The sequence below is a fragment of the Equus quagga genome, chromosome 15, assembly GCF_021613505.1.
Source record: "Equus quagga isolate Etosha38 chromosome 15, UCLA_HA_Equagga_1.0, whole genome shotgun sequence".
NCBI classification, from domain to species: domain Eukaryota; kingdom Metazoa; phylum Chordata; class Mammalia; order Perissodactyla; family Equidae; genus Equus; species Equus quagga.
The window spans coordinates 33,522,537-33,539,899 of NC_060281.1; the positions used below are offsets into that span (position 1 = coordinate 33,522,537).

Sequence of the window (17,363 nt, forward strand, 5' to 3'; positions counted from 1 at the left end):
ATGATGACATAAAGAAATGGAAAGATATTCCATGCACATGGATCAGAAGAATAAACATAGTTAAAATGTCCATACTACCCAAAGCAATCTACAGATTCAATGCAATCCGAATCAGAATCCTAATGACATTCTTCACGGATATAGTACAAAGAATCCTAAAATTCATATAGGACAACAAAAGACCTTGAATAAGCAAAGCCATCCTGAGAAAAAAGAACAAAGCTGGAGGCATCACAATCCCTGACTTCAAAATATACTACAAAGTTATAGTAATCAAAACAGCATGGTACTGGCACAAAACGGACACACAGATCAGTTGAACAGGATTGAAGCCCAGAAATAAAACCACACATCTCTGGACAGGTAATCTTCAATGACGGAGCCAAGAACATACAATGGAGAAAGGAAAGTCTCTTCAATAAATGGTGCTGGGAAAACTGGACAGCCACATGCAAAAAGAATGAAAGTAGACCATTATCTTACACCATAAACAAAAATTAACTCAAAATGGATTAAAGACTTGAATGTAAGACCAGAAAAAATAAAACTCCTAGAAGAAAATATAGGCAGTACACTCTGACATTGGTCTAAGCAGCATTTTTTTTTAATACCATGTCTACTTAAGCAAGGGAAACAAAAAAAATAAATACACAAATGGGACTACATCAGACTAACAGTCTTCTGCAAGGCAAAGGAAACCATGAATAAAAGGAAAAGACAACTGACCAACAGGGAGAAGATATTTGCTAATCATATATCTGACAAGGGATTAATTTCCAAAATACACAAAGAACTCACACAACTCAACAACAAACAAACTGATCAAAAAATAGACAGAGGATATAAACAGACATTTTTCCAAAGAAGATATACAGATGACCAACAGACACATGAAAAGATGTTCAACATCACTAAGCATTAGGGAAATGCAAATCAAAACTAAAATGAGATATCACCTTACAACTGTCGGAATGGCTATAATCACCAAGACAAAAATTAGCAAATTTTAGAGAGGATGTGGAGAAAAGGGAACCCTCATACATTGCTAGTGGGAATGCAAACTGGTGCAGCTACTATGGAAAACAGTCTGGAAATTTCTCAAAACATTAAAAATAGAAATACCATATGATCCAGCTATCCCACCATGGGGTATTTAGCCAAAGAACTTGAAATCAATAATTCAAAGAGATTTATCTCTATGTTTACTGCAGTATTATTCACAATAGCCAAGACATGGAAGCAATCCAAGTGCCCTTCTACAGATGAATGGATAAAGATGATGCAGTATACATATACAATGGAATACTACTCAGCCATAAAAAAGACAAAATTGCCCCATTTTCACCAACATGGATGGACCTTGAGGTTACGGTGTTAAGCAAAATAAGCCAGACAAAGACAAATACTACATGATTTAACTTATATGTGGAAGATAAACAAATACATGGGCAAAGAGAACAAATTAGTGGTTACCAGAGGGGAAGGGGGCTGGCTGGTGGGCAAAAGAGGTAAAGGGATACATATATATGATGACTGATAAAACTTACTCTACTGGTGGTGGGCACAATGCAGTCTATACAGACAGTGAAAAATAATAACGTACACCCAAAATTACACAATGTTATAAACCACTATGATCTCAATAAAATAATTTTTAAAAAATCATGTTTTATTTGTCGAAGAATTGTGTTGTGGCTGAATCGTCCATAATAACATTTCTTGCCTTGGTAGCCTAGCTGGTAATGAAACATGAGCTTAGATAGATGACTCAGGTTGGAATCTCTCAGGAGAGCAGGATTTATATCAACTATGCGTACTGAGGAAGTGTCCTACATTTAGAGAAATGTACAGAGGATGACAAGTCAAAATGGGATCTCACAATGCACAGTGCATTAATATCTCCCTGGGCATTTGGTTGGATGTGGCTGGGTCCTTCAATAAGGGCGGGATTTGAAAGGAGAAGTTTGGTCAAGCCACTTTGTAAACTGACAGAGAACGCATTCACATAAAACTTTACAGCACCGCTCACTTGCTTGGGAGGAGTGAGAATGGATATGGCTCTCATACCACACAGCAGTGGAGTCTAATAGCCGCCATGAGGGGGATACCACGCATCTAATTAACTTTCCTACAATTATCCCATCTCCCAAGGTTAATGGGCAATACTCCCTTGAATCAACGTCCTATAGATTTACCATTGTGGTAGACGGCAAAAAGCTCTGCCGCTATTTGGAGAGGTTTTAGTGGGCATGACTCCCACACTTACTTGTTATTTGCTGTTGACCACCACGCTCTCTGTTGATGCCTACCTACCAGCTGATCCAGCCTAGCCGAAACTGTTGTCGAATCCATAAGACATTAGTAAGGTTTCCTCTACCAGTAAACCAGCGATCATGAGACGACTACAAAAGAAAACATAAATCAATAACCCTTCTGTTGCTTGCAATATGACATCTTTATTTGAAAATTCTCAGAGGAATATGACAGAAATAGTATAATCACAAAAGGAAAAGCCAATGCTGCCTTATAATAGTTTTTGTTACCATTTCCATCCCTTTAACAGACAAAGGAGTAAAAGTACTGGTGCTGTGAAGAGAGGAGAATCTGCATTGCCCGATGTACAACTAGTCAGGATTTGAATAACATTACAATCATTCAAGATGGGACAGGGAAACATCAGCACAACATTGGTGTTGAAGGGGAAGTAAGGAAAACCGTGAATAGGTTAAAACAACACACAGGAAAAGAACCAAATGCAACACCATTGCCGGTACTTCGAAGAACTCTATAATATTCATGATGAAGAGGTCCTGTTAATACTACCAAAAAGAAACTTATTAAAGAGGCAAGTAAATAGAATTCAAAATAGACATCAACCTCCAAACCCAACTTCCTTGCATGGAATTAAAATTCCAGGAGTATAAATTGATCAGACATGGACAACCATTTCTTATGCATGATTCCTGTGCTCAAGATGATGAAAGAATTATTTACACAACTTATGACAATATTTGATATTTAAGTGCCAGTGCCACATTATTTAGTGATGGCATCTTCAAGACAACACCAACACAGTTCACTCAGTTATTTACTGTGCACGATGTATTATTGGGTTACACTATGCCATCGATTTATGCAGTAACAATGAAAAAGCAAGAAGACATATATATATGAAAGTACTTACATTTGCATGGGGAAGAAATCTCAACACTAACCCTTCATTAAGTGTGATGCATTTTGAGATTGGAAACATGAATGCAATTTGACTACTCCAACCAAATGCACAAGTGAAAGAATGCTTCTTTCACTTTTCACAATCAATGTGGTGAAAAATATCTTCTTTGGGTCTAATACATGAGTATCTGACAATGGAAAATAAACCTGTAAGTATGCATCCATGTTTTTTGGACTTCCATTTGTGCCTTTGGAAGATGGAAATGAAACTTTTGAATACGTTGTGGAGAATGCAGAAGAAAATTTAGATGACTTAGATTTTGTCGAGAGAGTAGATGACCATGGAAGGTGTGGCAGAGGCAGAAGACCACCAGAAGCTCCAAGATCTCCACCAGAAACTTTGAATGTTTACACATAGTACTGAATGTCAATCACAGGATGAACAATGCAGGGGAAGGCTGGCACAGGAAATTTCAAAAGCTGATAATAGTGCATCATTCTTCAATTTGAATATTTATTGAAGCATTAAACAATAAACAGCAAAGCAATGAACAAGCTATCACCTAGGTTCTTGGTGATCACACTCAAATGTGGGCACCAACTTCGTGACAATACCAACAAAATCAAATTCATATAACTGAAATTGTTAACAGATATAATGACTATAAAGCCAATAATCAGGTCGAATTATTGAGAGGAATTGCTCATTGACTTGAGTAATCCTGATGAACTTCATGATAAGGAAGAACAGGAATAAATGTGAAGTCCAAAGTTCACCATTAATTACAGTAAAAATAGCAAATAAAATTTTGACAAAGTTAAATTTTGTATTATTTACCAAATTATGGAACCAAATGTCTCAATGGATGTTTGCCTAATATCAAGAATCTAGGATCTTTTGGCATGGACCAAATGTCTCTATGGATGTTTTGGACAGTACCAAATATCAAGGACCTTTGGCATGCACCAGATATCTCTGTGGAAGTTTTATCCAGGACCAAAAGTCCTTCAGGGGCTGCCAGAAGCCATTCTAAGGTTTGGCGAAGTCTCTTAGTGCAGGGATTTGAATGCACTGTTCTTGCCAAGACTTTTTACAGTTCTCAGTGTGTGTGTGTATGCGTGTGTGTGTGATAAAGACAAGTGAAAAAGAGAGAGAATATATCAAATTCTCTTTGTGGCTGGCTTGTTTTAATCTATATATGATATTAGCAATTTGATATTTGCAAACAACAGAAGGTAAAGTTTGAACCATTTGCATTTTCTAGAAAATTGTCACACATCAGAGAAATGTTCAGGAGATACTGGGGACATGTTTCACAGAAAGTATGCCCACTATTAAGACTATTCTTCCTCTTTTGGCAAGTGCAAGAAAATTTCAGTATGTTAAGTTTTATGGAAGTCTTTATATATTTACTTTCAAATTTCTAGTTATTACTTACATAAACTTGTTTTCATTACTCTATCCTTCTATCTGTAAAAGTTGTCTGTGAGTCTTGCATTGGTATAAAACATATCATAATTTTTACCATTATGAAAATTTTATTTTATTTACATGTTTCACTTAAGGGCAGGATGTCCAAAAATGAATTAAAGTCATTAAATGAGGAACAGGTTTCTATGCACTTGGATGTTTCTCTTGTGAATGTCAGTATTCAATCATATCATCTATAAATCAAGATACTATTAGCCCTTTCTTTCCTATTCCTTTGTCATTCATTACTTGTCACTTTCTGATGCCATTGGCTAATGTCTGCCAAATAATGGAACATGATAGTGGAGTAATGGGCTTCCTTATCTTCCTCCTAACTGAGCACATATGTATGCATCATTTCTCTAATAAAGTCAAATGTCAACTAATCTGATCATCAATTACAACATGTGTGGGAGGGCTCTCCTCACACCACCAAGCAGCTCAATTCTGACACTAGCTACCCAGAGATAGCATCAGATTCCACAGGTGAAAGGCTCAGTCCCACAAGACTGCTCTCCACTTCAGATGCCAATTGCAAGCCCAGATTGTTACCTCTGATTCTGAATCACTGGCTACAGATGGGAGGTTCCCAGGACCCTGTCCTTGGGTTTGATTAATTTGCTAGAGAAGCTCAGAGAACTCGGGAAACCTGTTTACTCACTAGATTACTAGTTTATTACAAAGGATATTAAAGGATTCAAACCTGTTCACTATTTGTTGAAATTTATTTATAACAAAAAATGACTGAAAAAGATAAAATATGTCAGCAATTAAATATCAAGAAATGTAAAGCCATTCACATTTTCCACTTAAACTTATTTTTAACAAAAATGACTGAAAAAAGATAAATTATTTAAAGGATAAGAATCAACAGCCAAATGAAGAGATATATAGGGAGAGGTCTTGAACAAAGGAGCTTCTGTCTTCATGGTGTTTGGGACCCTGTATGGTGACACATGGGAGAGTTCTGGTACCCCAACCTGGAAGGTCTCCATGTGAACCCCCTTCTTTTAGGTTTTTATGGAGGCTTCATTACATGGGCACAATTGATAAATCATTGACCATTAGTGATTGGTTCCACCTCCAGCCCTTCTTCCCACTCCTCTACCCATGGTTGGTTCCCCTGGCAACCAGTTCTCATCCTTAGGTGCTTTCCCAAAGTCACTCACTAGCATAAACTCAGTTGTGGAAAGGGGCTTGTTATGAATAACAAGACACTCACTTCACGTTTATGGTTCTGAAGCTATTTCAAGAAGCGAGGACAAGACCAAATATTATAACAAAAGATGATCCCATTGTTCTTATCCCTGAGGAAATCACAAGGGTTTTGGGAGATGTAGGCCCACAACCATGAAAGAAGACCAAGTTTATATGAGAAATATATTTTGGTCATCTGAATGATCAAATAAATAGATTTCTTATAAATCACAATATTGCACTGACTTTTTTATTGACTTTGTGTGTGTGTTGTGTTTGTGTGTGCATATTAGAAATAATATTTTTAACTCAGGAGGAATTGTTTAAATTCTCAAATAGTACTTCAGCACCTACAGAGAATATAATTTTTCTTTTGATTTACACCATTAACTTATATTAATGAACTTATCTAATAGTGTACTATACTTGCCTTCCTCAAATAAACTCCACCAGGTCAAAAGGACCTATTTTTTTTAATTGTACATCTTGGTTTACTTTGCTTATTTTTAAGATGTTTGCACTCACATTCACACATTCTGTAGTTATCTCTGTTCAGTCTTTCTTAGATTTTGCTATTGAGATTATTCTCCTTGGGTAAAATGAATTTGAAAGTTTCTTATTTCTCTATACTTCGGAATAATTTTGTAACATTGCAATTGTCTTATCCTTAATGATTTGGAAGAATACCATGTGAATCTTCCTGAGGAATCGTGCTTTGTGGTAGGGAAGCTCTTTATCAACATTCTCTGTTTCTTTAAGGAAATTGATAACTAAACTTTCTATCTCTACCAGGTTGGGTTTTAGTATGCTATACTTTTGAGAAACGCATCTATTTCTTTTATGTTGTCAAATTTATTTGTATAGGTTTGTACAAATTTGTCTCATGATTGTTGAAACATTTTAGATTTTAATAGCCATTTACAGCTACTCAGGTTGGGCTCTGAGCAGTGAGAAACACCTTCTGCTGGTTTTCTCTGAGACCTGAATTAGGGGTTCCTCCGCTTCCTCTAGGATCTCTCTTTGATCATCACTGCTTTTGACAGCCTTTGAGCCTATTTTGTAGTTGGGGTTTCAGGTGTTTAACATTCCTAAAAGCTTAAAAAATAAACTTTAAAAAGAAAAGGAAAACATACATACAGAATTGCTCAAATCATCATTGTACAGATCTAGGTCTTACCACAAATTCTCCATACAATTATAACAATAGCCACATCAAGAAAGAAAAGGTTATCAGCATCTTTATCAAGCTTATTCCAGTCAATAACTCCCTCCTCTACTAAAGTAACCACTCTCCTGGATTATAATACCATTGTCAACAAATAAGAGGCATCAACTGCCAGGGAATCGGAAAATGTGTATTTGGGGTCTTAGGAATTGCAATTTGAGAAACACAGATTCAATAAGAAACACAAATGTGCTCCAAAGAGGACAAATGAAGCAGGGGTTTACAAAGGCAAAAACCACAAACTTCCATAGATTGTTTGAAACAATTAATGATTGGTTCTGATGAGGAGAAGGCTTACTTGCCAGTATGTGATGGGTTCATGGACTGCACCTGACTGTCTGTTGTCCAAAGAGGAAATGCTCCAGGATGTGGTTTCTGTGGGTCAAAAGTTCAGTTGGCATTCACTTGTGAATGTGCATAAGCCTCACTTCTTTAATGGCCTTCCAACTCTATTTTAGAAGCATTGACTTTTGTTACTCCATTTTGTAATCTTTCTCCACACCATAAATTAGTTTGGTCTGTTTTTGAATCCATATACATGAAATCGTAAGTCTCTACTCTCTTGAGTCTGGCTTGTTTTGTTCAACTTCTTTGTTGGTGAGATTCATCCATGTTTATGTGCATAGCAATAGTTCGTTCATTTTTATTTCTGTATAATATTCTATTCTCCAATTTTGATTTATCTGCCAGTGGAGTCTACCTAAAGCCCGACTCAGCTTCTTGGACTCTCAGCCACCACTCCCAACTTGACAAGTACTTTGAAGCATGGCATTATTCAATATTGGGCTCACATACCTGAGATTTCCCTCTTTCTAAATTCTGGTCCCATCAAGTCCTCTCTGCCTTGATAGCTCTCCATGGCCTTCAAGTGGATATTCTTACCTACTGACCAACTTTGGTAGTTGTTCTTGGTGGAGTGTTGGTCTGAAACAGGCTAGTCTGCAATCAATGGAGCTGGAATACTGTCCAGTTTTGTTTAATACAGATTTGGAGTTTCTGAGTCTTTATGCCCTAGTTGCCTTGACTGCGTTCTGAGAGGAGGGGAGGAAATATGCATAATTTAATCAATATGTTCAATCCAGTAGGAAACAAACTATCTAATGGATCTTAACTGATCAAAAATACAGCCCTTCCTGCTCATAGATGAACAGGGCCAAGGTCCATAGAATTTCATTTTAACTCATGGCTTAGACAAGCCATAGTTATTGAAGACTACTCTGACTAGGTGTCTGTAAGCTAAAGAAAAATGTAGATGGTAGGAGTTTCTACAGTTTTCTGGAAGGATGCTGTATTTTACTGTGGAAGTCATCATTTCTAGTTGTTGCTAATCTGACTTTTTGTTGACAAATTAGTTAGTTTAGCCTTAATGTTACATTGGAAGATGGTTAACTTAGCCCTGGCATGTAGTTGTGTATATTGGCATTAGCAGTGGTTTGGATTTTCAGTGTTCCCCTAATTAGGCTTTAAGACATGTGTGCATTGCAGTGCAAATCAGAGTGGTGCATGTCCCTGTAAGGGCAACTGAAGACTATAGATACATTTATACATATCTCTGTTTGCTTATGTTAGTTTGCCTACATCTTTGACATGTACAGTTCTAGAGAGTTTGACAATTCTCAGTAGAATATAGGATGGTCCTTCATCTTAAAAATTTCCCTCTGTATCCTTTTTATCACTCCTTTCTCCACTACCAGACACTGCTAATCTGTTACATATATATTTATCTTTTCCAGAATGCCGTATGAATGGAGTCATATAACATATAACTTTTTGGGTCTGGCTACTTTCACTTAGTAAAATTCATTTAAGATTTATCCAGGAAGACTTTTGACTTCTGCTTCCACATGTAGGGAGCTTGGCAGTTGCCACTCTAGCCTAACAAGTAAAAAGCTGAACTGATTGACTGAAAAATCAATAACTCTTACTCTATCTATAAATGAAAGGAGGACAGAGGGAAAACTACTGCCCCCAAGATTGGAGAGACAAACAGGTGATACAGGGGGTCGTGGCTTCCCAGAGGAGAGGCTCATGAGCAGAAACTGCCACAGGAACCATGCCAGGGTAGAAAAACCTGAAAAGTAATTGACAAATTGCTGGAAGGTCAGAGTGGACAAGTCTTAGGGTTAAAAATGCCATGGGGATCCAGTCCTAGGGGAACCCTACAATACAAAATTTACCCCCAGGAGCTCAATCCAATTCCCACAGGAAACAGAGCAAAATCCCCTCCTGCTTCCAGAAAGTGGAGAAGGAAAGGAACCATTTTGAAATATGCCACTGCACTCTGTTCTAAACAAGGCCTTCCCCTCAGAAGAAATTAGTTAATCAGAGCCCAACCTGCTGGGGTATTTTCAGAGCCTAACTGACCCAGGGAAAAGGAAATACCCAGCTCTAGTCAACTCTAGCCTTCCACATGAGAGAAAGGAAATACATAACTCCAATCCACTTTAGCCATAATGTCCCACCTGAGGTGGGAGAAGAAAACTGAGAAACAATTGTAAAGCTTGCAGTCCTGAGGCACAGGCTCACTAGAAGACAGAGAGCTACTAATGGGACTATACAATGCTTCCTCTCTCCCACATACCTTGCCGTTACATTGCCAAAAGCCTATTTACAGCAGTTCCTTTACTTGCTATATCATGTTCGGCTATAAAGTAAAAATTACAAGCTACACCAAAAGAGAAAAACACAATTTGAAGAGACAGGGAAAGCATCAGAATCAGACATGGCAGAGATATTGGAATTATTACACCAAAAATTTTAAATAATTATGATTAATATGCTAAAGGGTTTAATGGATAAACAGACAGCATGCAAGAACAGATGGGCAATGTAATCACAGAGATGGAAATCCTAAGAAAGAACCAAAACTAAGTGCTAAAGATCAAAAACACTGTAACAGAGATGATGGCTTTGTTATTAGACTGGACATGGTTGAGGAAAGAGTCTCTGTACTTGAAGCTATGCCAAGAGAAACTGCAAAGACTCAAAATAACAAAACAGACTATCCAAGAACTGTGGGACTACTAAAAAAGGTATAGCATATGAGTAATTGGAATATCATAAGGAGAAAAAAGAGAGAAAAGAACAGAAGAAATATTTGAAACTATTCTGACTGAGAATTTTCCAAAATTACTGCCAAACACCAAACCACAGACCCAGGAAGCTCAGACAACACCATGAAGGATAAATATCACAACAAAATACACCTAGGCATATCATTTTCAAGCTATGGAAAATCAGAGATAAAGAAAAATTCCTGGGGGCCGGCCCAGGGACATAGTGGTTAAGTTTGCACACTCCACTTCAGAGGCCTAGGGTTTGCAGGTTCAGATCCCAGGTGCAGGCCTAGCACTGCTCCTCAAGCCATGCTGTGGCAGCATCCCACATACAAAATAGGGGAAGATTGGCACAGATGTTAGCTCAGCAACAATCTTCCTCAAGTAAACAGAGGAAGATTGGCAACAGGTGTTAGCTCAGGGCCAATCTTCCTCACACACAAAAAAACACAGATTGTCAATTGTCTAAAGGCAATAATTAAAAAACAAGGCCCAACTATATGTTGTCTACAAGAAACTCACTTTAAATACAAATAAGCATATACATTATAAGTAAATGGATGGAGAAAAATACACCATGCTAACCAAAAGAAAGTGGGAGTAACTATATTAATTTTGAACTGAACAGACTTCAAATAAGAAAAGTTATCAGGGTTAAAGAAGAACATTGCCTAATGATAAAGAGGTCAATTCTCCAAGAAGATGTGATTCTTTACCAGTAAGCACATAAAAACAGTGTCAGACTACATGAAAAACTGATAAAACTGCAAGAGGAAATAGATGAGTCCACTATTATAGTTGGAGACTTCAAAACCCCTCTCAGGAATGGACAGGCCAGCAGGCAGAAGTCAGTAAGGATGCACTTGAACTCAACCACACCATCAATCAACTGGATGTAACTGAGATCTAGAGACTACTCCACCCAACACTAGCAGAATACACATTCTTCTTATGCTCACACGGAACATTCACCAAGATGGACCAAATTCTGGGCCATAAAACACACAGTAACAAATTTAAAATTGCAATCATAGAAGGTCTGCTCTCAAACAACAATTGAATTAAACTAGAAATCAATAACAGAAAAATAACTGGAAAATCCCAAAATGCAATGCAGATTAAACACTCTTCCAAATTATGAGTCAAAAATGAAATCTTAAGAGAAATTTGAAAATATTTTGAAGTAAATGAAAATGATAACAAGACTTATCAACACTTGTGCGATGCAGTGCAAGGAGAGCTTAGAAAGAAATGTGTAGCATTGAATGCATATATTAAAAAAGAAGAAAGATATAAAATAAGTAATTTAAATATCCATCTTAGGAAACTAGAAAAAGAACACCAAATCAAATCCAAATTAAGCAGAAGATAAGAAATAATCAGAATTAGAGCATAAATCAATGAAGTTGAAAACAGGAAATCAATAGAGAAAATCAACAAAACCAAAACGTGCTTTTTGGAAAAGATCAATAAAATTGATATGCCTCTATCTAGGCTAACTAGTAAGAAAAGAGAATGGATACAAATTACCAGTGTCAGAAATGAAAGAGGAGATATCACTGAAGATCCTACTGGCATTACAAAGATGACAAAGGAATGCTATGAACAACTCTATGACCACAGACTTGATAACATAGATGAGATGGACCACTTCCTGAAACACAATTTGCCAAATTCACACAGAAGAAATAAATAATCTGAATAGACCTATGTCCATTAAAGAAATGGAATCAATAATTAATACCATTCCAAAACAGAACACACCAGGCCTAGATTGGTTCACTGGTGAATTCTACCAAACACTTAAGGAAGAAATTATACCAATTTTCTACAATCTCTCTCAAAGGATAGAAGGAGAGGGAATACTTCCTAATTTATTCTCTGAGGCTATCATTATCCTGATACCAAAACCAAAGACACCATGAGAACAGGAAACTGCACAACAGTACCGCTCATGAACATACATGCAAAAGTCCTCAACAAAACATTAGCAAATAAAATCTATAATGCATAAAAAGAACTATACACCGTGACCAAGTAGGGTTTATCCTAGGTGTGCAAGGTGGGTTCAACATTTGAAAATCAATTAATGTAATCCATCACATCAACAGGTTAAAAAGGAAAAGTCATATGATATATCAATAGATGCAGAAAAGGCACGTGACAAAAACTAACATCCATTCATGATAAAAACTCTAGGTATATTGGGAATAGACAGAAACATCCTCAACTTGAAAAAGATTATCTGCAAAAAATGTACACCTAAAATCATAATTAATGGTGAGAAACTTGAAGCTTTCCTACTAAGATCAAGAACAAGGCAAGGATATACCCTCTCAACACTCCTTTGCAGTGTCATTCTGGAAATCCTAGCTAACGCAATAAGACTTGTAAAAAAGGAAATAAAAGGGATACAGATTGAGAAGAAAGAAATAAAGCTTCTATGTTGGTAGATAACATGGTTTTCTTTGTAGAAAATCCAAAGAATCAACCCAAAACTCCTAGAACTAACAACTAACAAGTGATTATAGCAGATTGCAGGATATAAGGTTAATATTAAAAAGTCACTAACTTTTCCATACACCAGCAAGAAAGAAGTGGAAGTTTAAACTTAAAATCTGATCTCGTTGACATTAGTACCCCCCCAAAATGAAATACTTAAGTATAAATCTAACAAAATATGTACAAGATCTATATGAGGAAAACTATAAAACTCTGATGAATGAAACCAAGCTAATTAAATGAAGAGATATTCTATGTTCGTGGATAGGAAGGTTCAGTATTTTCAAGATGTCAGTTCTTCCCAACTTAATCTACAGATTCAGTGCAATCCCATGAAAATCCAAGCAAGTTATTGTATAGATATCAGTAAGCTGATTATAAAGCTTACATGGAGAGGCCAAAGAACCAGAATAGTGAAGAAAATATTGAAGGAAAAAACCAACATTGGAGGCTGACCCTACCTTACTTCACGACTTAGTAAAAAGTCATTAAAACAGTGTGGTATTGGTGAAAGAATAGACAAATAGATCAATGGAGCAGAAAACAGAGCTCAAAAATAGACCCACATAAATATAGTCTACTAATCTTTGATAAAGGAGCAAAGGCAATACAATGGCACAAAGATAGTCTTTCAATAAATGGTGCTTGAACAACTGGACATCCACATGCAAAAAAATGAATCTAGACACAGACCTTTTATCTTTCACAAAAATTAACTCAAAGTGGATCATAGCCCTAAATGTAAAACATAAAACTCCTAAAAGATAACATAGGAGAGAGACGATTGGTGGAAGGAGCAAAATGGCGGGGTGAGCTGACCCGGGATTCTCTCCCCTCTAAAATACAACAAAAGATTGGAAGAACTGAATTTCAGAGAATAAACATAATGCCAGCTCGTTAGAGACCTACAATACCAAGAAGGCGGAGATCATAAACCTAGCTTTACCCCTTTGGAGGTGCTGGAACGGTAGGAGAGAACATCGCTCCCTCCCCTAGAGTCTGCGATCGCTGCGGCGTGGGTCGGAAGGAGCAGGGGAGGGGCTGCGTGACCTGGGGATCATCCAGGACTCCTGCCGCTGATTCAGTGGAGACCCGCTGATGGGGGGAAAGCTTCCGTCGGCAGGGACCCCATGAATCAAGGGCCTTGGGAGACCAGAGAACAGAACTGATCTGAACCCAGACCAGCGCGTGTGAGTAACAGCCCCTCCCCCCCAGCAAAGCCAGTGGGCGCAGCCATCTTGCCTCAAGGCGGAGAGCTAACACGCCGCTCTCGACCCCCATCTAGTGGTGACAGGCTGTAACTGCAACTGAATTCTACCACCATGAGAAAAAACCGCTCCTCTACCATCCAGCAATTTATAAAAGCCCCAGACCAGAAGGAAAACAATAAAAACACAGAATTAAGTCCTGAGGACTTGGAATTAGGTAAACTAAGTGATAATGAATTCAGAGCAGCTATAATCAAAAAACTCAATGAGGTAGAGAGAAAGATAGAGAAACAAGCCGAGTTCTGGAGTTACTTCACAAAAGAGATTGAAATCATAAAGAAGAATCAAACAGAATTACTTGAGATGAAAAACACAATGGACCAGATAAAACAGAATACGGATTCCCTGAATGCCCGTGTAGACAACATAGAGGAGCAAATCAGCATAATCGAGGACAGACAGGCTGAATGGCGCCAGACAGAGGAAGAAAGAGAACTAAGAATTAAAAAACATGAGGAAAATCTCCAAGAGATAATGGATTCAATGAGGAGTAAGAACATAAGGATCATAGGAATTCCTGAGAATATGGAAAAGGAAAATGGAGCAGAAAGTGTGCTTAACGAAATTATTGAAGAGAACTTCCCAAATCTAGGGATCAACGGAGAAATGTGTGTAGAGGAGGGTTTTAGATCTCCTAGATTTGTCAATGTAAAAAGACCCACCGCAAGGCACATAATAGTAAAGTTGGCAAATAGGAATGATAGGGAAAGAATACTCAGGGAAGTAAGGAAAAAAAAAAGAATAACCTATAAAGGAGCCCCTATCAGACTGTCAGCAGATTTCTCTACAGAAACCCTACAAGCTAGGAGAGAATGGAGTGATATATTCAAAGCTTTAAAGGATAAAAACCTTCAGCCAAGAATACTCTATCCAGCACGAATTTCCTTCAGATATGAGGGAGAAATTAAATCTTTTCCAGACAAACAAAAGTTAAGGGAATTTGTAACTAAAAGCCCTCCATTACAAGAAATCCTCAAGAAGGCTCTCATACTTGAAAAAAGGAAAAAGGGAGAAAGAGGACACAATCCACAGACTAGGGAGACCGATGGATAGAACCAGAACAGGATAGCAAATATTCAACTATAGCATTAGGGTAAAAGTAAGGAAACTACCAAAACAAGGACGATCTTAACACTCTAACTACAAATTAATAAGACGAGTTGGAATAAAAAATGAAAATAATTATTTAGGAGGGGAAGAGCAAAGGGTCTAAATCAGTATTGGTCGAATAAGTAAGAGACCACCAGAGAATAGACTATATTATACACGAGATTCTAAATACAAACTTCAAGGTAGACACTAAAATAAAGTACAGAACAGAGTCACAAATCATAGATAAGGAAAAATCTAAGAAACCCAGCATAAGAAATTGCAGTATTAAATGGGTAGTCTAAAGCACACAGGAAAAGAAACACAGGAAAACAAGATAATGAGCGACAGAGTGACAGCATTAAGTCCACATGCATCAATAATCACTCTCAATGTGAAAGGATTGAACTCTCCAATAAGAAGACACAGAGTGGCAAAATGGATTAAAGAACAAGATCCAACAATTTGTTGCCTCCAGGAAACACACCTCAGCCCCAAGGACAAACACAGACTCAGGGTGAAGGGGTGGAGGACAATACTTCAAGCAAATAGCAAGGAAAAAAAGGCAGGTGTTGCAATTCTCATATCAGACCAAGTGGATTTCAAAATAAGACGGGTAAAGAGAGACACAGAGGGACAATATATAATGATCAAAGGGACACTTCATCAAGAAGAATTAACACTTATAAATATCTATGCACCCAACACAGGAGCACCAAGATTCATAAAGCAACTATTAACAGACCTAAAGGAAGATGTTAAAAACAACACAATAATAGTAGGGGACCTCAACACCCCACTCACATCAATGGACAGATCATCCAGACAGAAAATCAACAAGGAAATAGTGGAGCTGAATGAAAAACTAAAACAATTGGACTTAATAGACATATATAGATCACTCCACCCTGAAGGAGCTGAATACACATTCTTCTCAAGTGCACATGGAACATTCTCTAGGATAGACCATATGTTGGGAAACAAGGCAAGCCTCTACAAATTTAAAAAAATTGAAATAATAACAAGCATCTTCTCAGATCATAGTGCTATAAGGCTAGAAATTAATTACAAGAAAAAAGCTGAGAAAGGCACAAAGATGTGGAGACTAAACAACACACTACTGAACAAGCAATGGATAATTGAAGAAATTAAAGAAGAAATAAAAAAATACCTGGAAACAGATGAAAATGATAGCATGCCATACCAACTCATATGGGATACAGCAAAAGCTGTATTAAGAGGAAAATTCATCATAATACAGGCACATCTTAACAAACAAGAAAAATCCCAAATAAGCAACCTTAAAGCACACCTAACTGAACTAGAGAAAAAAGAACAAATGAAGCCCAAAGTCAGCAGAAGGAGAGAAATAATAAAAATCAGAGCAGAAATAAATACTATTGAAACGAAAAGGGCAGTAGAAAGGATCAATGAGACAAAGAGCTGATTTTTTGAGAAGATAAATAAAATTGACAAACCACTAGCCAGACTTACAAAGAAAAAAAGGGAGAAAGCACAAATAAACAAAATCAGAAATGAGCGAGGAGAAATAACAACAGACTCTGCAGAAATACAGCAGATTATAAGAGAATACTACAAAAAACTATATGCCAACAGAATGGATAACCTAGAGGAAATGGATAAATTCTTGGACTCCTACAATCTCCCAAAGCTCACTCAAGAAGAGGCAGACAATTTGAACAGACCAATCACAAGGAAAGAGATTGAAACAGCAATCAAAAACATCCCAAAGAATAAAACCCCAGGACCAGATGGCTTTCCTGGGGAATTCTACCAAACTTTCAGAGAGGATTTAATACCTATCCTTTTCAAGCTATTCCAAAAAATTAGGGAATATGGAACACTACCTAACACATTCTATGAGGCCAACATCACGCTGATACCAAAACCTGACAAGGACACCACGAAAAAAGAGAACTACAGGCCAATATCACTGATGAACATAGATGCAAAAATTCTAAACAAAATTTTGGCAACCAGAATTCAGCAATTCATCAAAAGAATCATACATCAGGATCAGGTGGGATTCATACCAGGGACACAGGGATGGTTCAACATCCGCAAATCAATCAACGTGATACACCACATCAACAAACTGAGGAATAAAATCCACATGATCATCTCAATAGATGCAGAGAAGGCATTTGACAAGATCCAACAGCCATTTATGATAAAAACTCTGAACAAAATGGGCATAGAAGGAAACTACCTCAACATAATAAAGGCCATATATGACAAACCCATAGCCGACATCATACTCAATGGGCAAAAACTGAACACCATCCCCCTGAAAACAGGAACGAGACAAGGATACCCTCTATCACCACTCTTATTTAACATAGTACTGGAGGTCCTGGCCA

At 37.3% G+C, this 17,363-nt stretch overlaps 1 protein-coding gene across 1 annotated transcript in view; it reads left to right on the forward strand.

The window, feature by feature from the left end:
* The first annotated feature begins 3,515 nt into the window (after positions 1 to 3,515).
* Positions 3,516 to 17,363, forward strand: part of LOC124227051 (HLA class I histocompatibility antigen, alpha chain E-like) — a 45,754-nt gene continuing 31,906 nt past the window's right edge. The window contains exon 1 of the mRNA XM_046640964.1: positions 3,516 to 3,522. Coding sequence (XP_046496920.1) covers positions 3,516 to 3,522 — 7 coding nt within the window. The remainder of the gene's footprint in view (positions 3,523 to 17,363) is intronic.